General features: G+C 40.0%; 1 protein-coding gene across 2 annotated transcripts in view; it reads left to right on the forward strand.

Annotated features, from left to right (window-relative positions):
- The window catches only part of slc1a1 (solute carrier family 1 member 1), a 95,799-nt gene extending 77,225 nt beyond the window's left edge, over nt 1–18,574 (forward strand). For both annotated transcript variants that reach the window (XM_072281771.1, XM_072281772.1), the window contains 3 exons: nt 1,669–1,863; nt 2,802–2,936; nt 11,305–18,574. In XM_072281771.1, coding sequence (XP_072137872.1) covers nt 1,669–1,863; nt 2,802–2,936; nt 11,305–11,551 — 577 coding nt within the window. In that variant the 3' untranslated portion in view covers nt 11,552–18,574. The remainder of the gene's footprint in view (nt 1–1,668; nt 1,864–2,801; nt 2,937–11,304) is intronic.
- Nucleotides 18,575–24,429: the final 5,855 nt, after the last annotated feature.

A 24,429-nucleotide genomic window follows, 5' to 3' on the forward strand; every position in this document is an offset into this window, starting at 1 on the left:
GCAGTGAAAAATTGCCTATTATTTGGGTTACTTTATCCTTGATAATGCAAAGCTTTTTGAAATTCACTGGATCAACAGTCATTCACTACGTCAAGAGTTCATGTGTATCTTGTTGTCAGTGGAAAGTCTTTGGATTAACTTGGGCAAATTCCCACGATCTGAACATCATTTCAAAGATTAAAAATACATTTATTATCAAAGTATGTATGCAGTATACAATCCTAAGATTTGTCTTTCCCACAGATTGCCATGAAACAAAGAAAACCATGGAACCAGTTCAAAGAAAAACATCAAACCCCATCCCCCCAACATGCAAAAAAATAATCGTGCAAACAGTAGCAAAAAAAAAGAGTGAAGAATACAGAATATAAAACACAAAATTGAAAAAGTCCAGGCATATTCAGGTCAGCTCAGTGTTCGTATCTGCAGGCTGCCCCGACCAAAATTCCCCAAAATAGCAATGAGAAAAGGGTGACCAGAGACCAGGAACACATCATATGTGAGCTATAGATCCAATCCACAAACTGCATCAACTAGGCCTTGCCCAAGGCCCAGAGCTCCGGCACCATCCTCCGACAGCATCGAGGGCGAGAGAGACTCTTCAAATGCAGGGATCTTCATTTGGGAGCAATGAGTGAGAGGAAGAGGGAGAGGGAGAGAGAGAGAGGCCATCACATGCAGACACCTTCCTTTGGGAGCAGTGACAGAAAGGGGGAGAGAGACAGAGACCACCACATGCAGAAACTTTGTTTCGGGAGCAGCGAGGGAGAGGGACAGAGAGACAGACACCCCCTCCTTCGACAGCAGCATGCTAGAGGCTGATAGCCAGTGTAGAACATCCCCTCACCACGATGATTTCAATCTTCCTTGGCACTTTAATCAGTAAGAAACAGAGTCAATCATGCGCTTACAGCTCGCCTCTAGGCCACACATTTCGTTCAAAGCCTCATGGAACCTTCTTGGCAACAGCTAAATGCCAGATTACTCTTTCGACCTGAAAACCCACCACTAAAATGTAGCTACAGTATTAATGTGATTGCTCCAGCTAAATTTCAAATCAATGGTGACTCTCAGAATGTGGGTGGTAGTATTTTTTTATCATAGCGATACAGTTTGTAGTGGGCCCTTCCGGCCTTTTGAGTCAAGCTGCCCTAGCACCCCCCGACAGGCCCAATTTAACCCTAACCTAATCACGGGACAATTTACAATGACCAATTAACCTACACTGTAAGTCTTTGGACTGTGCGAGGAAACTGGAGCATCTGTGCTTCAACCCACACATTGCACGTGGAGGGCATACAGACTCCTTACAAATGATGCTGGAATTGAACTCTGAACTCTGACCCCGAGCTGTATTAGAGTCGCACTAACTGCTAGGCTACCATGGCACTGATGTTACTGAACAACAAGGTCTGGTTGTTAGTTTCTAAGCTGCTAGTCAGTCTTTTGTTGCAGCTGATTAGTACCTCATGCTTTTTGTTGGTATGTTGTCACTTTCCGCTTGTCATATCAAGCTTGCCAGAAAGATGGGTAGGAAGATGTTTTGACAGAGACTGCGTTTATTTTATCAATTTAACTTGTAAAATATATACTTATTGTAGGGCAGAAGTTATATGAAGATGTACAAGAGATTTTTACTATCTCAATAGTATTCATTCTTACACACAGCTCAGCAACTTTGCCAGTGACTTTCCGATGTGCTGAGGAAAAGAATAACGTGGACAAAAGAATCACCAGATTTGTGTTGCCGGTGGGAGCCACCATCAACATGGATGGGACAGCTCTATATGAAGCAGTTGCTGCCATATTTATTGCTCAATTGAATGACTACCCGCTGGACGCAGGACAGATTGTGACCATCAGGTGTGATTTTTATTTCATGCTTCAGTCAAAGCACCAGCACTCCTATTGCACACTTTTGAAGGTGACACTGGGAGACAGCTCAAAGTCTGTACCAGATCAGACGCACACTCGTTGCGTATTAGAGAATAATTCAGTCTGCGATTAGCACACAGTGGTTCACTAGACAAAAGTAGTCTTTCCAAAGCCCAGAGCTGAGTAGCTGTCACTTGACCAGCACTGGCGCAGTGAGATGAATAGCACCATCAGGATCATAAACATTCAATGATTCTCGGACTTCCTGTTATCCAAGATTCCATAATTTACTGATGGAATAAGCTGGAATCTGAGCTTCCCTTCTGAAGATTCTGGGTTAAGTAGTAGAGCTGAGGATCCCAGGTGGAAACCAAGAAATTAGAGAAAGCTTATGAGCCGTGTTAAAGTATGATAATGCAGATCTTATGTGCAAGACTGCCATTTTCTATGCTTCCATGTGTCACGTGCTGCTTGTTTTTAAATAGAATATACTGAACAGAACAGTTTACTTATTGGGCTACACAATGAAAATATTTTACTAATCCAGGCAACTTAACTCTAGAAATATAAAATACAGACTTGTTTGTTCTTCCTTCTGATCTTCACCCCCCCCCCTTTATTTTATGAAGGAGGTCACTCATATTTGAGTGCAATCCTATACTGATAAAAATTGTGGCCATTCTTTGTATGAAAACGAAACTAATCTAATGTTTTACCCATCATAGTGGAAATACTGGAAACCAGTACTCCACATATCTGAATTCTACCAATATTTTTCCCACCTGAGTGAAATTGGAAATTTTCTGGTCTATTTGGCTCAACAGTTCATCAGTCTATTAATTACTTACCTTGAAGGTTTGAACCTGGATAGGATTTTAGAAATGGTTTTCCGCTGTACTTTTACACATGTGTCTGCTAACTTCCAGCATTACAGCAACAGCAGCCAGTATAGGAGCGGCTGGAGTTCCTCAGGCTGGAATGGTCACCATGGTGATCGTTCTCACTGCTGTCGGATTACCTGCTAATGATGTCACCCTGATCATTGCCGTGGATTGGCTTCTGTAAGTGTCTGTGTGAAAAAGATATCCTCTCAGGGGAAAAATATTATGGCTTATTTGTAATTCTGGGAGGAGAGCTGGGATTTGTACAGGACAAGCTGGATGCATGTAATTTTTTGCATCTTTGTTACTGGCGTTGTTAAAGCATGGAAGCAGGGCATACTGCCTATTGTTTCCATAGCTACTCCTAGCAGGCAATCCTGACTGTTCTATTCCTAACAGCTTCTCTGCAATATTGTTCTCTCAAGTGTCTAATTCCCTTTACAAGGCATTGAGTGATTGTGCTTCCACCATGCCTGGGGGAAGCAAGATCAATCATTTCTGAATTCCAGATTATAAATGTTTTTGCCCAAATTTCTGAACCTGTGCCCAGTGCATCCTTTTGGCAACAGGCCCACTCTGCTGGGATTCATCACCTGCGATGTCACAGAAAGGCAGCAGCAAGTTGAGGCATATCTACAAGGATCCACCAGGGTCCCAGATCATTAAATGATGCCCACGTGGCGCTGCAGATCCTGCACACCACATCCTCTCAGCCATTAGCAAGGACTTTCTGTTCCTCAGTAAATAACTTGCATGTCCTAGATTATTAATGTAAGTAGGAAAGAAGTTGTTAGAATACATTCACCCTTCAAAGCTTGCCTCTGCCAGGAACAATTCTAACATTAACTACTTCTTTGGTTAATGATTACCAGTTAGTCAACTGCTTAATAACTATTCCCTTGGTAAATGATTATCTATTTTTCAAACAGCACCAGAGGTATGTTGTAGCAAGATCAGTGTCTCAATTTAACTGGTTATTGAGTGCCATCAAGTTCATAAAGGAATGCTATTGTTCTAAGTCAGGAGAGGCAGTGGGCATATTTGGAGACTGTTGCAGAATAGTTGCACAATTTACAAAAGCTTATGGTCTGGGTTCTGCCATCAGTGGAGAAGAGGTTTGTAGCTGAGCTGGACTTGGAATTAGTGGAAGAAAATGTCAGTGACCTACAACCAGAATCTGCCAAATCAGATCTAGGGGATATTGCAGCATACCTCAATACTGAAGTCTCACAGTATATGGAATAAGGTAGATGACCTTGTAGCATAGTTAGAGATTGGCAGGTATGACGTTGTGGACATGACTGAGTCGTGGCTGAAAGAAGATCATAGTTGGGAGCTTAACATCCAAGGTACACATTGCATTGCAAGGACAGGGATGTAGGCAAAGGGGTTGAGGTGGCTTTATTGGTGAAAAATGAAATCAAATCTTTAGAACGAGGTGATGTAGATTGGAAGCTGTAGCATTCTTGTGAGTAGAGTTAAGAAGCTGCAAGGGTAAAAAGACTCTGATGGCGATGGGTGTTATACAGGCCTCTGAACAGTAACCAGGATGTGAGATATAAATTACAATAGGAGAAAGAAAAAGCATGTATAAAGGGCAATGTTACAATAGTCATAAAGTATTTCAAAATGTAGATAGATTGAGAAAATCAGATTGCTGCTGGATCCCAGGTGAAGGAATTTGTAGAATGCCTATGAGATGGCGTTTGAAGTATACCAGCATGGATAGAAAAGTAGCTGAATGGCAGGAGGCAAAGAGTTGGAATACAGAAAGCCTTTTCTGGTTAGCCTCCAGTGACTAGTGATGTTCAGCAGGGGTCTGTGTGGGGCCGCTTTGTTATGTTTTGTAACTCCAAAACATAGAACTAATTGAAGGAATGATGCAAAGCTGAGAATAACATGTCTACTTTGTTCTTACTTTTAGTGAGGCGCACACATATGACATGGTGTTGTAATGACGTATGCCATTCGCATACTTTTATATATAACCTGTAATGAATAATTTAAACAAAGAATGTTTAATCGAGCAATATTTTACAATATTACTCAAATATTATTGAAATATTAAATACACAACAGGCCTCTTTTCACGTTCTATGTCAGTGACTTTGAGGACGGAATTGATAGGTTTGTGGCCAGGTTTGTGTGGAGGGTCAGGTGAGGTTGAGGAAGCAGGAAGTCTGCAGAATGACTTTGACAGATTAGGGGATTGGGTAAAGAGTGGCTGATGGAATACAGTGCAGGGAAGTATGTGGTCATGCACTTTAGTAGCAGAAATAAAGGCAGAGAATATTTTCTAAACAAAGAGGAAGTTCAGAAATCAGAGGTGTAAAGGGACTTGGGAGTCCTCATGCAGGATTTCCTAAAGATTAACTTGCAGGCTGAGTCAATAGTAAGGAAGGCAAATGTAATGTTAGCATTCATTTCAAGAGAGTTAGAATATATATAAAAAAGGATGTAATGCTGAGGCTTTGTAAAACATTGGCCAGATCATACTTGGAGTATTGTGAACAGTTTTGGGTCCCTTATCTGAGAAAGGATGTGCTGGCATTGGAGAGAGTCCAAAGGTAGTTCACAAGAATAATCCTAGGAATGAAAGAGTTAACACCTGAGGTGTGTTTAATGGTTCTGGGCTGTACTTGATGGAGTTTAGAAGAATGAGGGGGGGATCTTACTGAAACATCGAATATTGACAGAGTGAATGTGGAGAGGTTGTTTCCTATAGTTGGGGAGTCTAGGACCAGAGGGCATAGGCTCAGAATAGAAGGACATCCCTTTAGAACAAAGATGAGGAGGAATTTCTTTAACCAGAGGGTAGTGAATCTGCAGAATTCATTGCCACAAATAGCTCTAGAGGCCAAATCATTGTGTATACTTAAAGAGGAAGATAGGTTTGTGATTAATAAGGGTGTCTATGGTTATGTGGAGAAGGCAGGAGAATGCAGTTGAGAGGGATAATAAATCAGCCATGGTGCAATGTTGAAGCAGATTTGATGGGCCAAATGGGCTAATTATGCTCCTATGTCTTATGGTGTTATGGTCTTTTGAGGTTATCGTTTGCATTATATGTTAGTGACCTCCAATCCAATCACTTCCCATAGCAAAATTATTAAGCCTACCAGGAGCTAGTAGTCTTAAGCACTGTGTACTTAGTACCCATAAGTGCTGGGAGTTACTCCTGGACTGCTTATGGTGTTCTGTTATTACACATTTATACGTATTTTGCTGGCAATCAGAATATGATGAAGGCTTGGAAATGTGGAATGTGGGCAAGTAGCAGGAAGGAGTAGTGTAGTACGGGCTATGGCGATGGTTCATTGTTAAAGAGAAGGGAAAGATCCTTGGGGGATACTGTTGAGAATCCACTTATTGTAAGATTCTAAGTGAATCTGTCTTATTTGGAGCCTATAGTCAAAATAATGATGTCAGGTGCTTGAAACAGTGTAAAGACCCAAATGGTGCCAATGGGTACTCACTAAATAAAAGGGAATAGTCAATAGTCCTTGTCTGACTTTGGTAATTTTTTGCTACATTGGTTTGTGTTTCTGGCTGCAAGGATTTAGTCATGATTCTACCTCCCATTAGATCCCTGCAGCATGACAGAAGTATTATACTTGGCAGGCTTTCCCCTTTCAGCATCCAGCACCACACTTCCTTAGCTGACTGTCATTGAGGGAGGTGAACAATGAACCCAGATAATGACATTTTCATCTCCATCCTGAGACTGTGCTCTGATCTCCACTTTAGCTCTCTGTGCTATGTGATTGTTTGTTAAATATTCTTGATTTGTGAGAAAACAGCAAAGGCACAGCTCATTAAGCTAGAAGTCAACTGAATCAGATGGCTGCTATCCTTCGGTAACCACTTCCTCTGCTGATATGCTACTGCTGCCTTCTTCAGCCAGAAATGCCTTTCCCAAGGTCACACACATATATACTCCAATCAGCATTCAAAGTCCGAAGTAAATTCATTATCAAAGTATGTAGATGTTACCATAAGTTACCTTGAGATTCAAATATACTTACAAAGCACTTCCAGGTAATGTCTATACCTGGAAAGCCCAGTAACTCTCTTTCAGCGCATGGCTCTAGTAACTATAGATCTATTCATTTTGAGATGATGGGAAAGGACAGGACAGGTCCATGCATTGGGTCCTAAACAGGAGCAGAACTATTATTGGAATTAGGCAGGATCTAGCAAAGGTTGATTTGATATGCCTATTCAAAGGGAAGGAAATGAACAGCATGTGGGAGGTTTTTAAGAGTGTGATATTAAGGATCCAGCAGCAGCATGTTCCTGTGAGGGTGAAGGGTAAACTTGGCAAATTTAGGGAATCTCAGCTGATGAGAGACATTGAAGCTCTGGTTAAGATAAAGAAAGAAACATATGTTGGGGTTAGGAGGTCAGGCACCAGGGAATCCCTTGATGACAGCAAAAAGATTAAGAATAACCTTTAGATGAAAATCAGGAGGGTAAAGAGGACAATAGATGGATCTGGCAGTTACAGTTAAGAAAAAATCTCAAGAAGTTCTATAGCTACTTTAGAAATAGCTTAGGAGAGAGTAGATCCCCACAGAGTTCAGCATGGCTGCCTATCTAGAACATAGAACATAGTATGGTACAGTACAGTACAGGCCCTATGGCCCACAATGTTGTGCCGACCCTTAAACCCTGCCTCCCATATAACCCCCCACCTTAAATTCCTCCATATACCTGTCTAGTAGTCTTCCTCTAATATTCCCCTTGAACTTCCCACCCCTTACCCTAAAGCCATGTCCTTTTGTATTGAGCAGTGGTGCCCTGGGGAAAAGGTGCTGGCTGTCCGCTCTAACTATTCCTCTTAATATCTTGTACACCTTTATCATGTCTCCTCTCATCCTCCTTCTCTCACAAAGAGTAAAGCCCTAGCTCCCTTAATCTCTGATCATAATGCATACTTTCTAAACCAGGCAGCATCCTGGTAAATCTCCTCTGTACCCTTTCTAATACTTCCACATACTTCCTATAGTGAGGCTACCAGAACTGGACACTACTCCAAGTGTCGTCTAACCAGAGTTTTATAGAGCTGCATCATTACCTCGCGACTCTTAAACTCTATCCCTCGACTTATGAAACCTAACACCCCATAAGCTTTCTTAACTACCCTATCCACTTGTGAGGCAACTTTCAGAGATCTGTGGACATGTATCCCCAGATCCCTCTGCTCCTCCACACTACCAAGTATCCTGCCATTTACTTTGTACTCTGCCTTGGAGTTTGTCCTTCCAAAGTGTACCAGCTCACACTTCTCCGGGTTGAACTCCATCTGCCACTTCTCAGCCCACTTCTGCATCCTATCAATGTCTCTCTGCAATCTTTGACAATCCTCTACACTATCTACAACACCACCAACCTTTGTGTCGTCTGCAAACTTGCCAACCCACCCTTCTACCTCCACATCCAGGTCGTTAATAAAAATCACGAAAGGTAGAGGTCCCAGAACAGATCCTTGTGGGACACCACTAGTCACAATCATCCAATCTGAATGTACTCCCTCCAGCACCACCCTCTGCCTTCTGCAGGCAAGCCAATTCTGAATCCACCTGGCCAAACTTCCCTGGATCCCATGCCTTCTAACTTTCTGAATAAGCCTACCGTGTGGAACCTTGTCAAATGCCTTACTAAAATCCATATAGATCACATCCACTGCATTACCCTCATCTATATGCCTGGTCACCTCCTCAAAGAACTCTATCAGGCTTGTTAGACACGATCTGCCCTTCACAAAGCCATGTTGACTGTCCCTGATCAGACCATGATTCTCTAAATGCCCAGAGATCCTATCTCAAGGAATCTTTTCCAACAGCTTTCCCACCACAGACGTAAGGCTCGCTGGTCTGTAATTACCTGGACTATCTCTACTACCTTTTTTGAACAAAGGGACAACATTCACCTCCCTCTAATCCTCCGGTACCATTCCCGTGGACCACAAGGACATAAAGATCCTAGCCAAAGGCTCAGCAAACTCTTCCTTCACCTCATGGAGCAGCCTGGGGAATATTCCATCAGGCCCCGGGGACTTAACCGTCCTAATGTATTTTAACAACTCCAACATGTCCTCTCCCTTAATACCAACATGCTCCAGAACATCAACCTCACTCATATTGTCCTCACCGTTATCAAGTTCCCTCTCATTGGTGAATACCAAAGTGAAGTATTCATTGAGGACCTCGCTCACTTCCACAGCCTCCAAGCACATCTTCCCACCTTTACCTCTAATCGGTCCTACCTTCACTCCTGCTATCCTTTTGTTCTTCACATAATTGAAGAATACCTTGGGGTTTTCCTTTACCCTACTCGCCAAGGCCTTATCATGCCCCCTTCTTACCCTTCTCAGCCCCTTCTTAAGCTCCTTTCTTGTTTCCCTATATTCCTTAATAGACCCATCTGATCCTTGCTTCCTAAACCTCATGTATGCTGCCTTCTTCCACCTGACTAGATTTTCCAACCCACTTGTCACCCATGGTTCCTTCACCCTACCATTCTTTATCTTCCTCACCAGGACAAATTTATCCTTAACATCCTGCAAGAGATCCCTAAACATTGACCACACGTGCATAGTACAATTCCCTGCAAAATCAGCATCTCAATTCACACCTGCAAGTTCTAGCCTTATAGCCTCATAATTTGCCCTTCCCTAATTAAAAATTTTCCTGTCCTCTCTGTTTCTATCCTTTTCCATGATAATGTTAAAGGCCAGGGAGCGGTGGTCACTGTCCCCCAGATGCTCACCCACTGAGAGATCTGTAACCTGACCCCATCCCATATATCTCAAACCACGGGAAATGGGAGAGATGTTTAACAATCATCAATGTTTACCTCCATATTTACTGAGGAGAAAATCATAGTAGTTGAAGAGTTAGCATAGATCTGACGAGCTGAATGGTCTCCAGTCTTCTGATAAGCCAGTAAATATTTTAACGATTGAGAGCTCGTTGGGCTAATTCCATCACCTCTTTCCCAATTAAGTCAATGCAACCAAATCAAGAAGGTATGCCTCTACCAGTTGAGTTTTTAGTGCCATAATCAGATGTGAACTAATATGAAGATGTTTTTCACAACCATCTTTGAGATGGATTGAAAACATGAACATTTTATTAGTACAAGTACGGAGCTTATTTATTTTGAATTGGCCATCTCAAAATTATCTTTTGACAGCAATAGTAGTAAAGTTTATGGCCCTTATTATTTTCACAGACCAAAGAGAAAATTACTGGATCTCATTATGAAATTGTATTCATAATAAAAATAGTCATTTTGTCTTAATTATATTAATCACCTTTATGTAAGCCAGAAATAACTTAGAAACATACTTCCCTGTCTCCACCCCATTCAATGTCACTCAAGGGAAATTCTACCCCAAAGAGGAGAGCCATGTTAGGAGATCACAGAGACAAAGTTGTGCTTTGTGTGCAACATTGAGCTAATTATAACATTTGTTTGAGTTCTTGCACCAGACCAAGGATTACCTGTTATATTGCACACAGCACCTTGTGTAGAATGCGTAAAGCCTGTGTGATGGTATTTACAATCTCACTTTCCTTTCAGTATATTGGTCCCCTGAGGCTTCAATAAAATTGTCATAAGACTGTGTCCCGTCAACATGTGACTACAGAATTGCTGGACGATAAAGTCCATTCACAGAAGTAACTGGTAATTCCAAATTGATGAAGAGTAAGTACAGAGGGTATATAGTACAGAGAACTCAAATTTGTAACAATCATTGGATGCCAAATACTGCTTTGGAAACTGAGAGAAAGGTGAAAATGTAAACCAAGGAAGTTATATAGAATGAAGTTTAGTATCACTAGCATATGCCATGAAATTTGTTGTTATGTGGCAATACGTAGTAATAAAATCTGTAAATTACAGTAAGTAATATACATAAATCAGTGTTGGCACGTGGCCAAGTGGTTAAGGCGCTCGTCTAGTGATTTGAAGGTCTCTAGTTCAAGCCTTGGCTGAGGCAGCGTGTGTATCCCTGAGCAAGGCACTTAACCACACATTGCTCTGCGACGACACCGGTGCCAAGCTGTATGGGTCCTAATGCCCTTCCCTTGGACAACATTGGTGGCGTGGAGAGGGGAGACTTGCAGCATGGGCACCTGCTGGTCTTCCATACAACCTTGCCCAGGCCTGTGCCCTGGAAACTTTCCAAGGCGCAAATCCATGGTCTCATGAGACTAACGGATGCCGATATAAAGTTAAACTAAATAAGTAGTTCAAACCAAGAGAAAAAAAGTAATGAAGTAGTGTTCATGAGTTCAATGTACATTCAGAAATCAGATGGCAGAGGGGAGAAAGCTATTCCTGAAACATTGAGTGTGTGCCTTCAGGCTCCTGTACCTCCTCCCTGATGGTAGCAAAGTCTTTTTTTCAAAAATCTTGCATGTACTTGCTTTGCCTACATCTTGCTAAGTCAAAATAGCCAGAAAACGGGTCTACTTCCCTACGTACTGCAGTAATACTCTGTTTTTAATTCATATCATTTTAACATTTACATCCTCAGGGATCGATTTCGAACAATGGTGAATGTACTCGGAGATTCTTTTGGAGCTGGAATTGTGGAGAAATTATCGAGAAAGGAATTGCAACAGATAGACCTGTCAAGTGGCATTGACATAGTGAATCCATTTGCTTTGGAGTCAGCTGCCTCAGAGAAAGAAGAATTGAAGATAAAAGAAGCATATGTCAATGGGGCATTTGATATCGATAAATCAGACTCTGTAGCTGTCACAGAAACTTCACAGTTTTGACTAAGTAAGAATGACAGTATGTGATTGTGACATCACGAAGATTACGCTGGCAAAGCTGTGGATCTGAATGAATTAACGAGTTTATTCCCACCAACAACAAATACATTAAGATAAGGTTTTGAAAATATAATATATATTGACCATTGAACACCCTGATAATTAACCACAAATTATTTCCCCATCAGCTTGCAATCAAGATATGTTAATGCTCCAATTTAAATGCATGGATTGGGATACCAAAGGGGCAACTGTTGCAAGTAAGTTACTGTTGAAAGCAACAGAGCTAAGAGTAGGTAATAACTATTTCATGAAATTAAAATATTACTCAATGAAAATAAGTACTAGATTACAAGAATTAATATTAGGTGGTAATCATAATTCTCGGTTCAGGTAAGAATTCATGACAATGTCCATTAGCTTATGATAATTGTCTCAACCCCAGTTAGTTGCATTAACTGTTCCAGGTAGTTTTTATGTTTTAAATGATGTCTCAAAGAATACAAGATCAACATTCGATGCTTAAGAAATTGATCTGCAGCGAAATTAGTCTGAAATCAGCCTTGGGTATATAAGCATATAAGCATGAGATTCTTAATGTTAATACAAGCCAATATGAAAGTCACTGCATATGGCTGGTAAATTCAAAATGGTTCTATTTGCATTGATTCTGCAAAATGATCTGACACTAGCTTGTGATGAATTTCTACAAGGATTTTCTTGCTGTGTAATTGTGTGGTATTGGAAGTTTGCTGGGAACACTGTGTACATAAACAGAACTGCTGATGTTATGACAGCAGACTGGGAGATGGCCTGAGGAACTACATCTCCACTATATTTTGCTCCACTGTAAATTAAGAAGCTCTGCTATTCACTTCATAGAGGTTCAAGAATACCTATATGGAACACTAATTATGCTCAGATGCCAATGAAATCTGAATTAGAGCTTGCAGACATTCTGACTGTATACTGGCAGATGACATACAAATATATAATTAAAATGCCTCTGTGATCTGTTTATATTGGCTACACTTAATAGTCATACTGCTAACTTACAAAATTCAGAACACCATCAATGTGTAGAATAAAATGCAGACAAAATTCTAATGCCATAACATGCTGCTTCTTTGAGTTGATTAAAAGGTGGGGAGAAGAAATTTACTCAATCATTACTAACTCTAAGCATTGGCTGTGGGTTACACTGATTTTCTAACATTCATTAACATTGATTTAATTAGAATTGAATGTCCAATACTAGCAGCAGCTGTTACTCTTGGAACCATTTAGCTCCAGTAACCAAAGTTAAATTTTCTTCCAAACAGAATCTTCCTAGTGAAGCCTAGCCAAAATTAATCAATCTACATCTGCTATTAAGATTGTACTTCAGTAACACTCTGAGCCCATTATTTATTCTGGAACTCAAATTAGGATTAAATTGCCTAAATATAGTTTCAACCCAAATATGGTAAACAAATGTTAACTTGGCTTCTGTCTCCAGTATTTCAAGAAATTGATCTTAAGTTCATTGTTTCTAATTGGATGGAGAAGCAATGATGACAGTTTAAATATTCAAACTAAAATTTGGTATACTGTAACTCAATCACGTGCATTACTTCAACATCTGGTTTAAACAAACTGAAAGTGCTGAACATAAAGTGCAGGTAACAGGCAGTGTAGGAGAAAGAAACAGAGTTAACATTTCAAGTCCATGACTTCAGCAAAAGTTAGAAATGTTTCATCAAATACCTGTTTTCCTTCTGCCTCTTCTGAGGGCCAATCACGTGGATGACAGTTTAGATATTCAAACTAAAATTTGGTATACCGTAACTCAATCTTTAATAATACCCAGATCACTTAAGGTATGCAGGCATTCGATTAACCCTTACAGCTTACAATGACATTACAATGATGAACTGGTGAAACTCACTCCACTGGGTCATAGTCTGCTTTGAGTTCTGAATTCAGGTTCCTGCTTCTTTCATAATTGTTTCTGGATTATTGCTGACAAAGTATTCAATGTTTCTTCTTTTATATGTCTTTACACAAATCTTTCAGAAGTTGGGCTTCCTCAAACCTCAGCTGAGCCAATCAGACAGAGAAGAGTGTGGAATTAATTGCCCCTGAAAGTTTTCAGACATTGTTTTCAAGGCCTAGTCTTCTCACATAGGTATTTTACAACTCTAACCCAGACCTTTGGTTCTTACCATAGTAATGACTTGCTCTTTTGCCTGATATTGAGGCCTTGGATGCCACTGGAGATATTCCAGAGTTTCTTATCTCACAACAACCCAATGCCCATTGTCTTGCTGTTTTCAATTCCTTAGTCTGAAACTTAGTCACAACAAAGCCAAGAATCTGCACTGAGATGAATGAGACAGATAGACTGTTCATTTCCAACATCATTACTCTCCCATGAAATGTTGTTTCTGTCTGTACTTGTAGTTTAATTGGCACAGACAGCTTCTCAAAAAGTTTCCAAATCATAATCCTGTGATCAATCAAACAAAGTAGGATAAAATGCTTCCATTTAAACTGTTATCAATCCCCTCAGCATTTTCATAGAACTGTGCAGATTATTGACTATTCTTGCATGTAGTTTGTTCAAACTGAAAACACTTATCTTTTTTGGAATGGTTGTTTTCAATATTTTGCCAGCCACCTTTGCATTGTTCTATTTCTCTCCTCAGGAATGTCTCACTGCTTGTGAAGAATTGGATTCTTCTCACATCCTATGTGAGAGAGTCATAGCTGCCAGCCATAGGACTGAAAACTGGCACAGGGACAGAGGAGGAGAGAATGAACAGGGTTAGGCGGTGGGTGGTAATCAAAAAGGATATGTCTATGATATAAAACCAGAAAATACTAAGAACACTCAGCAGCTCAGTCAGCGTCTGTGGAACGAGAAAAGGTTAGTGCTTCAGGGCGTCATTCCCATTCCACAGATCCTCTACAATTTGCACTTGAGTAGGTGTTGAAATGCGTCAACCTCCTTGGAAGAAGCATCAACTGTTTTACACTGAAACATTTCTGCTTCATATTTTTCCTATAATTAGATCAGTCAGATTGGATTCATAAGGTAAGTATAATTGCCCTGAGCACAATGTTAAATAATGGATCAGATATTTTAGTACTTAAGGATTTATCAGCAAACTATAACTTTGGATAATATAGATGTTATTCTCGACTCGTCTGTAACTTGTTCAGCACCCAAGAAGGGAAAGAATAGAGAATTGGTGAATGAAGGAAGAAATTAATTGAATTGTTAAACATATTTAAAATATTTAGTTGCTGTCCAAAAGGTTTTCTCTGAACATGAAAAGTGAAAACAACACTGAATGTCACTCAGAACTAAGACATAATTAATCACAAATTATACTGACAGCAATCTACTGAGATCATTCCTTAAGAATTCTGAATCATCTTTCCAGCTAAATTTTAACAGAATGAATTTTGTTGCTTTTCGAGACAGGGGCCAAAAAAATTGACTTGCATATAGAAACTGATGCAAAGTTACAGACTGTTGGCTGCATCCTCAGGCCTAAACAAAACTTGGATTAAATTTTGACTGAACATCCTTTAACTGTTGCTTCGTGACCCTGTTGCAGTTCACCACTCGGAGGACTGGAAATTGACCTACTTGATTGTGACCAGCAGGTAGCATCTCAGGAGAGGACTCAATTCTGAGAAGGCTCTCACTGATGCTGGTCCAGAATGCAGATTGTTAAGGGTCAGAGCTGACTTTACTTGTGCCAGCCCTCTTTCCTGAGCAGCCCTTGTTTAGTTAGACTACTCACTGCTTAATGATATCTTGGAGAAACACACATAATGCAAGATTTCCTCTAATTACACCTGAAATTTGCAGTTAGGTTGCAACAACTAACATGGAGCATTAACTTGCATTTTCCAGCAGGACTTTTTCACCTCCTATGTTCCATGATACAGTCCCATTGTCAGTCTTGTCTGAAAACTCCTAGCAAATTGAAAGTCAAAAGTCGAGTGTATGTACAGATGAAATGAAAAGCTTACAGCAACATCACAGTTTTCAGGAAGATGTTTGCATTGAATTTACAGTAAAATATCAGGTCATTTGGTTTATTACAGCCAATGGCAACATATAAGCTTCATTCACGAGAAAAAAAACATAATTTAAATATGTTTCACAAGGAAAAACACACTTTTAGTGCAAAGTGGTCATAGTGTTGTTGATCTGTAGTGATTAGGGTCATGCCAGTTGGTTCAAGAACCAAATGGTTAAAGGGAAGTAGCCGTTATTGAACCTAGTGGTGTGTGACTTCAGGCCTCTGTAACCCCTGCCCAATGGTAGCAACGCAATGAAAGTGTGGTGTTGCATTTTGCATGTCTCCTTCTTGAGGCAGCACCTCCTGCCATTGCCAGTGGTGGGGAGGGACATACCCGCGACAAATTAGACAGAGCCCACTGCTCTCTGCAGCTTCGTACGTTCCAGAACATTCAACATCCTGGACATCATAACAGTAAGCATGTTCCACAGTCTACAATCACTGAGTGCTCATTATCTAAGTGTACGATAGATTGCTCTGAGTTGAATTTTGGACTCTTTTAATTGTCTCATTGTCAGTGATTGAAGGCACTTTCTCAATTGGCTTTTACATATTTATACCTTTTCTCGCTTTTTTTTTCCCACCCTGTCTTCATCAATAGGAAATGTTTAGTTGGTAGTCTATTTATCAATTTCAGTTTCAGAATTCCAAATCTGTGGGTTAGAAAATGTAGTTCAACTGCAGAGCACACTCAGTGGCTGAAATATCCGCTCTCCAAAGACTGTTTCGGCCTTCGGCTTTCTGCTCTGCTCTACAGGCTTCAGGAGCACTGGGGCAAGGGGAACAGAAAAGGCCGGTAGCCAGCAGGTCGCTGAGTGAGTCATGTGGCCGGGTGGAGGTTTCAAGGTGGGGATAGTGAGCAAGATTGGTCTGGTGGTTGCAGATCAAACAAGTGACAAGAGTAGAAGTCTGTTGGGCTTGAGACTAGGCTATCAGGAGAGAGGCAGGAGGATAAAGGATTTGTTCAATCTCTTTAGGGAGGTAGGTAGCTGAAAGACTAAAGCTTCATGAGACATAACACAAGAGTCTCATTCCAGTGCTGTGTTGGGAAGACCAAGCTGTCTCAGGGATGATCAACAACGGCTTTGGTAAAGATAGTTTGGCTCAATGTCCTGTGTGTTACAGATATGAAAAACACAGGTGTGGAAAGGTGAATTGCAACAATTAAATTTCTGGTTGAATTTCACACCCACAATGATGTCTATCTCATTCCATTCTGGGAGAAAAAAAAACAATTATCAAGTAACTTTGGAAACAAATAGTTCTTAAAAACTAACACAGTTTTTGGAAGAGAGTTTTGCCATACTTCAAAATTCTTGGGCTTTCTTTTAAGCAGATTTATTTTTGCCTTTTAGACTTGTCTATTCAAAATTCTGGACTGATGTGACAATGTTCTTAAATTTGGGATAGTCATAGAATAATATAGAACAGAAACACCCTTCAATCCATCTAGTCCATGCTGAACCAGCTGAACTGTTATTCTGCCTAGTCCCATCAATTTGCACATGGACCGTACCCCTCTCATGCATCTACCTATCTAAATTTATAGGGCCAAATTATAGAGAAATTTAGAGAGATAAATTATACAGTTTCACGTATAACATCCTGCAGATCCATTTTCAACAGCACGTAGGAACTGGGTGAGCAGAGAGAGTTTTGTTCTTGCATGCCTCAACCCTTCCCAGTGGGAAGTACCAACTGGAAGGTAGATAGACAGACAAAGGTCAAGTAATCTAGAGGATCAAACCCAAACTGCTGGCCTGCTGAGTTCCTCCAGCATTTTGGAGCATTGTGTTCCTCTGGATCTCCAATTTCTGCAGAATCTCTTGTGTATACAATTCGTCTAGAGGCTATTCACTGGCAATAGAAAAAGATGCATGGTAGCAACATTTGATTGTAGGAGGTGGGCATTGTGAGGGTACTGCATCTTGCCCTGAGTGGTTACCCTGAGTCTTGGAGGTTGGTGTTGTACCTTGGGTAAAGTTACTTCTGATTTTACCACTCAAGCCAGTCACTATGTTACTATCTTAGAAGGTTACGAATTTATAAGGGTTCCATTAATGCAAAGGAACTTGATACTGGATTATTTATTTATGAAACTCCTGCAAGAAATCCAGAGATAGGCTTATCTTCCACAATAACTCACAGCAATAAAATTGTAAATAGGCAGAAAATGTTGGCAGGAAATGGAGTTCCCTCTTTTTAACTACTCCCAGCTCTCTATGTTAAATTGCCTCCTTTGCTTGTACATAAATTACTTGAAAAGGTCCTCGAACATGGTATGTCTCTTCAAAAAAACTGCAAAGGCTTCTAGAATAAAACAGTAAAATATATTTTACACATGCAAAATCGGCCTTTTCTTTTGATCTTGTGATATTTTTGTGAGAGTTAATTCTATGGATTTTTAATATAATGAGAAAATAAAATGTAATATTGATGAATTTGTAGATTAGCTGGAATTTGTCAGAAGGTTTAATTGACCTAGAGGTACTTTTGCTTGTAAAGATCTACATGAACAAACTGGTCATCTCAATCACTTACAAGTGCTTCAAATTCTTACAGATTTTCATAGAAATAACTTTCCAAACGATCCTTGCTGCATCTCCAAATATTGCCCAAAGTGTGGGATAAGTAGGATTTTATTGCAGGGGTTAACCCTTTGCAGACTAAGCTTACGACTGAAGGATGTTTGAAATCAGTGTAAAATAATAGCTCCTGAGCATAAGAACAGGTCATCTAAAAGTAATTAGTGATAAGATGGAAACAATCAGTAGAAATGATTTAATGTCATTTATCACTCTCGACTTGGAATGCAGAGAGGAGAAAAGAAAGGTCAAAGTGTAATTCACATGTAAACATTTAGGGGATTGAATGTATTGATGAGGAATATTTGTACACCTTGTTTTTTGTTGAATAAAAAACTCCGACTACATGTGTATGACTATTTGAGTCAATATGAACTTAATTTTACGCAGACACAAATTGCTCTTTTATGTGCATTTAAATATTTGACCAAATGTTGGTGTTTGCTGTGTGGCTGGTGTACTAAAGTATGAATTAATTATTTATTTTAACATCATTACTTACTTTAATATGTTTTAGTTAGCTTTATTTTTTGATAAAATATTAGTAATTTATATTTAATTGTTTCATTTAATGCTTTTTAAATATTTTAGAATGCCATTCCCAGTAGCATACATATCACTAAGCTCTGCTTTCAGGATCTAAAGACTGACTAACTGAATTCACCAATCTTCAACACTTCCAGTGTCATCAGCTATTTTATATAATATTTAAGAAATATAATATTTTATATGATTTTTAAAAATAAATATAACTATTTCCCACTCAGGAAAATGTCAGTTATTGACTCCATACAAAAATACTTTGACTGTCCTAAGAATATTTACAATGCCCAATATTCTACCAGTGTAGCAACTAATGAAACATAAAATCACTCAAAATCAATTAGCTCCAGAAGTCCACAGACTCAGTTTTAACACCAATATAGATCACGCTCATGATAATTCTGTTTAATCATCCTTGGGCTCCAGGATGGTTGATAGTTTTATTATTTGAGTATTGCTAAGGTCTTTTACTTCATTTGTGTAATAAACATTTTTGACAGCAGGGACCTTTTAACATAGAACATAGAATAATACAGCACAGTACAGGCCCTTCGGCCCACAATGTTGTGCCGACCCTCAAACCCTGCCTCCCAGAAAAGCCCCCACCTTAGATTCCTCCATATACCTATCCAGTAGTCTCTTAAACTTCACTAGTGTATCTGCCTCCACCACTGACTCAGGCAGTGCATTCCATGCACCAACAACTCTCTGAGTAAAAAACCTTCCTCTAATATCCCCCTTGAACTTCCCACCCCTTACTTTAAATCCATGTCCTCTTGTATTGAGCAGTGGTGCCCTGGGGAAGAGGCACTGGCTATCCACTCTATCTATTCCTCTTATTATCTTGTACGCCTCTATCATGTCTCCTCTCATCCTCCTTCTCTCCAAAGAGTAAAGCCCTAGCTCCCTTAATCTCTGATCATAATGCATACTTTCTAAACCAGGCAGCATCCTGAATCTCCTCTGTACCCTTTCCAATCTTTCCACATCCTTCCTATAGTGAGGTGAAAAGAACTGGACACAGTACTCCAAGTGTGGCCTAACCAGAGTTTTATAGAGCTGCATCATTACATCGCGACTCTTAAACTCTATCCCTCGACTTATGAAACCTAACACCCCATAAGCTTTCTTAACTACCCTATCCACCTGTGAGGCAACTTTCAGGGATCTGTGGACATGTACCCCGAGATCCCTCTGCTCCTCCACATTACCAAGTATCCTGCCATTTACTTTGTACTCTGCCTTGGAGTTTGTCCTTCCAAAGTGTACCAGCTCACACTTCTCCGGGTTGAACTCCATCTGCCACTTCTCAGCCCACTTCTGCATCCTGTCAATGTCTCTCTGCAACCTTTGACAATCCTCTACACTATCTACAACACCACCAACCTTTGTGTCATCTGCAAACTTGCCAACCCACCCTTCTACCCCCACATCCAGGTCGTTAATAAAAATCACGAAAAGTAGAGGTCCCAGAACAGATCCTTGTGGGACACCACTAGTCACAATCCTCCAATCTGAATGTACTCCCTCCACCACCACCCTCTGCCTTCTGCAGGCAAGCCAATTCTGAATCCACCTGGCCAAACTTCCCTGGATCCCATGCCTTCTAACTTTCTGAATAAGCCTACTGTGTGGAACCTTATCAAATGCCTTACTAAAATCCATATAGATCACATTTTAGTGAAGAAATTATCAAAATCCAAAATAATTTTCAGTGATGAAATACTCGCCAAGTGAAAGAGTGGTATTATTTTACTGTACAGTTCTCAGGAAAGTGTTTGCTTTGAATTTAACAATGAAACAGGGCATTTGATTTACCCAGTCTGTGCAAGCATGTATCTCCACTTAATTACTTTTCCATCCCAGTGACATAATTCCTCATATTGACATATCCTTTTATTCCATTCAAACCTTCACCTCACCGACTCCAACTGATATAATGTTCCATATTCTGATCTCCCTCTGAGAAAAAAGGCTTCTCCAAAATTCTCCAAAAACTGAGTTTATTGATAATCATTTAAACGCCCCTAGTTTTGGAAAGGTTATAATGTAAATATGTGTCATGGAAATCAAAACACCCTGTTCATAAATTTTCCCAGCTGATCATAAAGTTGTGAAAGGTGTATCCCTCATTTATTAAAGATCCAAACACAAATCCTATCATTGGCTCACTTGCATAGCTTGGTTGGATACCCAGGCAGAAAAGATGGCTGCATAATGGGATAAACTATCTCTGGTGTAAGTTTGGAACCACGTAAGACTTACAGAAAGATTCATGTTACCCAGAGTCTGATATGAATGAATGCTGATTATCTATTTATGAAAACATAGATGTTTGTATATCCAGGGAAAAGATGGTAATATAACTGTAATAATATTTTGAAGTAAGGTGAATGATACAGATGATGACAAGTGAAACACAATCCTCCTGAAGGATTTGACAGAATCTTCGATAGTGATGTTGTAAGATTGTAAGCAAATAAATTATCTTATTATAAATTCAGAGATTACATTTATATTGCACTTGTTCTGCAACAGGATTCAAATTCTTTTGTTCTAAAACCCTTTCATGTTCGCTTTCAGTGTTGTGGAGAAGGCAGTTTTCATTTTCATCTTTCAGTGAGTTGGTGCTTACATGTCAGGAAAAAATAATAGTTGCAGTGATTCTTAGTCTTCAGAACTCTAAAACCTTCTCTTCTTCCCAATGTCAAGGCACTGATATTCCTTTGTAAAAATCTGCCATGACTTTCACAGTAACGTTGGGGACTTTGTGGAATTGTTCAATGGCATCCCTGCAGAATTTTACATTTGGGAATTTTCATGGTAATGAAATACAGCTTGATTAGTCCAATTCCTTCCACGTAGATTGATGGCTGGAATTCTGTATTTCTAGAATGGAACATTGTTGAAGCACATCTAGTCAATGTATGACTTTAAAAGACAAAGATGTACAAAACGTTGACTGTAAAAAGACCACAGAAAAAAAAATGTTTGGAGATTTGGAAGTGAACAAGAGACTACAGTTAGAACCGATAGACTCCACTGTAAAATACAGACAATGTCTGATGGACAACAATACCTTATGACTATCAAACTTCTGAATACCAATCTGCCAGCACTTGTGCAAGGCAACAAAAACCTCTTCAGCCTTTAATCAAGACAGTTAGAACTGGTATAGTTAATTTCTATGAATTAAATAGAAGCAAGTTTGGAAGGCATGTTTGTTAAATTTGCTGATGACACAAAGATAGGTATGGAAGTAGGTTGTGAAGGTCATATAAGGATGCTAATTATGTCACCTTCATAGCTTATTTCCTGCCTATCATTTTGATTCCCTTGTACGTATGCTGGCAGGACATTTTGTTGAAGAGTGAATGATTCAGATGATGACAGGGGAAATACAAACATACATCTCCTGAGTCTGAAGGAAGGATGAAGCAGGGTGTTTGAATACTTTTTAAGGCAGAGATAGATAGATAGTTGAAACACAAGCCGATGAAGTTTACAATTGACAGATGAAAATACTTAGCTGACTATACCATTAAGTCAACATTGATTTTATTAAGTACTAGATATACTTGAGAAACTGAATGATTTATTCCTGCTCTTAATTTGTTTGTGGGTTCATACGCATGTCAAAATTAACTGCAATGCTTTGAGTAGGCAGAGGATTGACACCTACTCCAAGTTGGAATGGCAAGACAGATGAGCTGTTCCAGCAGCAATGTTCAGTGAGGAACCACCATTCAATTAGTTGAGTGTGAGCGGTCTTCTGAGAGAAGGCAATCAAATCTGGGAACTTCTTCAAAGTCAGTTCACACTGCAATAGTAATGGTAGAGGTGGGGATGGATGCACGGAGAAAAGAGATCTGAATTTAAAGCATAAATATAAACAGAATTCAATCGTCACAGAACTAGGTCCAACTTGAATTCCTCCTACCACCCATGAACAGAATCAAATCTTTGTCATCTGTGAACTCATGATTTTTGATTCTGAAACTGATAGCTGTTTATGTTTCGTAATAGAAAATAAATTGTTTGTGAGCAATCATATTATTCATCTGATCTCAGCATCACAGGCTTAAGGATTGTATTTTGTAGACTTCATGCCAATTCATGCACCTTGAGATACACGTGGTTTCACAAACTAATAAATGTTTTGGCAGTTAATAAATGGTGGGATGTGTTAAATCAAGAAACCAGATTTTACAATTGTCGCTAACATATGCAGGCAAATTATTTATTCACAAACAATGCGTCAATTGCATGTATGTCATAGACTTTGTGAATACAACTGTTTTATATCAGGATGAAAAATGACAGCAGGCACACACAAGCCTACTGCTATTGTTTATTTAGCCATCCCATGTTAATGCAGTGTAGTTCTATTCAAAGACTAAACCCTTATGATGACCCTGCAGACAGACCTAAGTTTGTAGAAGTCCTTGGATTTGAGAAGCTACAAAAACCCTCAAAGGCAAACAAGGGAATTAATAAGCTGACCAATGAAAAAATATGAAGAATGAAAAAAACCTCCCTTTATGAGACCTCATATAAAAACATTTATTTATGTTCAGCAAAAGAGAATAGCAAAGTGTAAGTTAATTAATCTCAAATATATATGACATTTTAATGAATACTAAGAGTGTCAAATCTGTTAAAAGAGTACTTTGTATATGTTTTTTAAAAAATTGCAAGAGGGTAAACTACCATTGGTGCAAAGAATTCTAAAAATGTTAAGAGAATAATGTAAACAACAGGAATTCTGCAGATGCTGGAAATTCAAGCAACACACATCAAAGTTGCTGGTGAATGCAGCAGGCCAGGCAGCATCTGTAGGAAGAGGTGCAGTCGACGTTTCAGGCCGAGACCCTTCGTCAGGACTAACTAAAGGAAGAGTGAGTAAGGGATTTGAAAGTTGGAGGGGGAGGGGGAGATCCAAAATGATAGGAGAAGACAGGAGGGGGAGGGATGGAGCCAAGAGCTGGACAGTTGATTGGCAAAAGGGGATACGAGAGGATCATGGGACAGGAGGTCCAGGAAGAAAGACAGGGGGGGGGGGTACCCAGAGGATGGGCAAGAGGTATATTCAGAGGGACAGAGGGAGAAAAAAGAGAGTGAGAGAAAGAATGTGTGCATAAAAATGAGTAACAGATGGGATACGAGGGAGAGGTGGGGCCTTAGCGGAAGTTAGAGAAGTCGATGTTCATGCCATCAGGTTGGAGGCTACCCAGACGGAATATAAGGTACCAGCCCCTGGGTCCGACATATTATTCTCTGTAACTTCCGCCACCTCCAACAGGATCCCACCACTAAGCACATCTTTCCCTCCCCCCCTCTCTCTGCATTCCGCAGGGATCACTCCCTACACAACTCCCTTGTCCATTTGTACCCCCCATCCCTCCCCACTGATCTCCCTCCTGGCACTTATCCGTGTAAGCAGAACAAGTGCTACACATGCCCTTACACTTCCTCCCTTACCACCATTCAGGGCCCCAAACAGTCCTTCCAGGTGAGGCAACACTTCACCTGTGAGTCGACTGGGGTGATATACTGCGTCCGGTGCTCCCAATGTGGCCTTTTATATATTGGCGAGACCCGACGCAGACTGGGAGACCGCTTTGCTGAACATCTATGCTCTGTCCGCCAGAGAAAGCAGGATCTCCCAGTGGCC

The sequence above is a fragment of the Mobula birostris genome, chromosome 17, assembly GCF_030028105.1.
Source record: "Mobula birostris isolate sMobBir1 chromosome 17, sMobBir1.hap1, whole genome shotgun sequence".
NCBI classification, from domain to species: Eukaryota; Metazoa; Chordata; class Chondrichthyes; order Myliobatiformes; family Myliobatidae; genus Mobula; species Mobula birostris.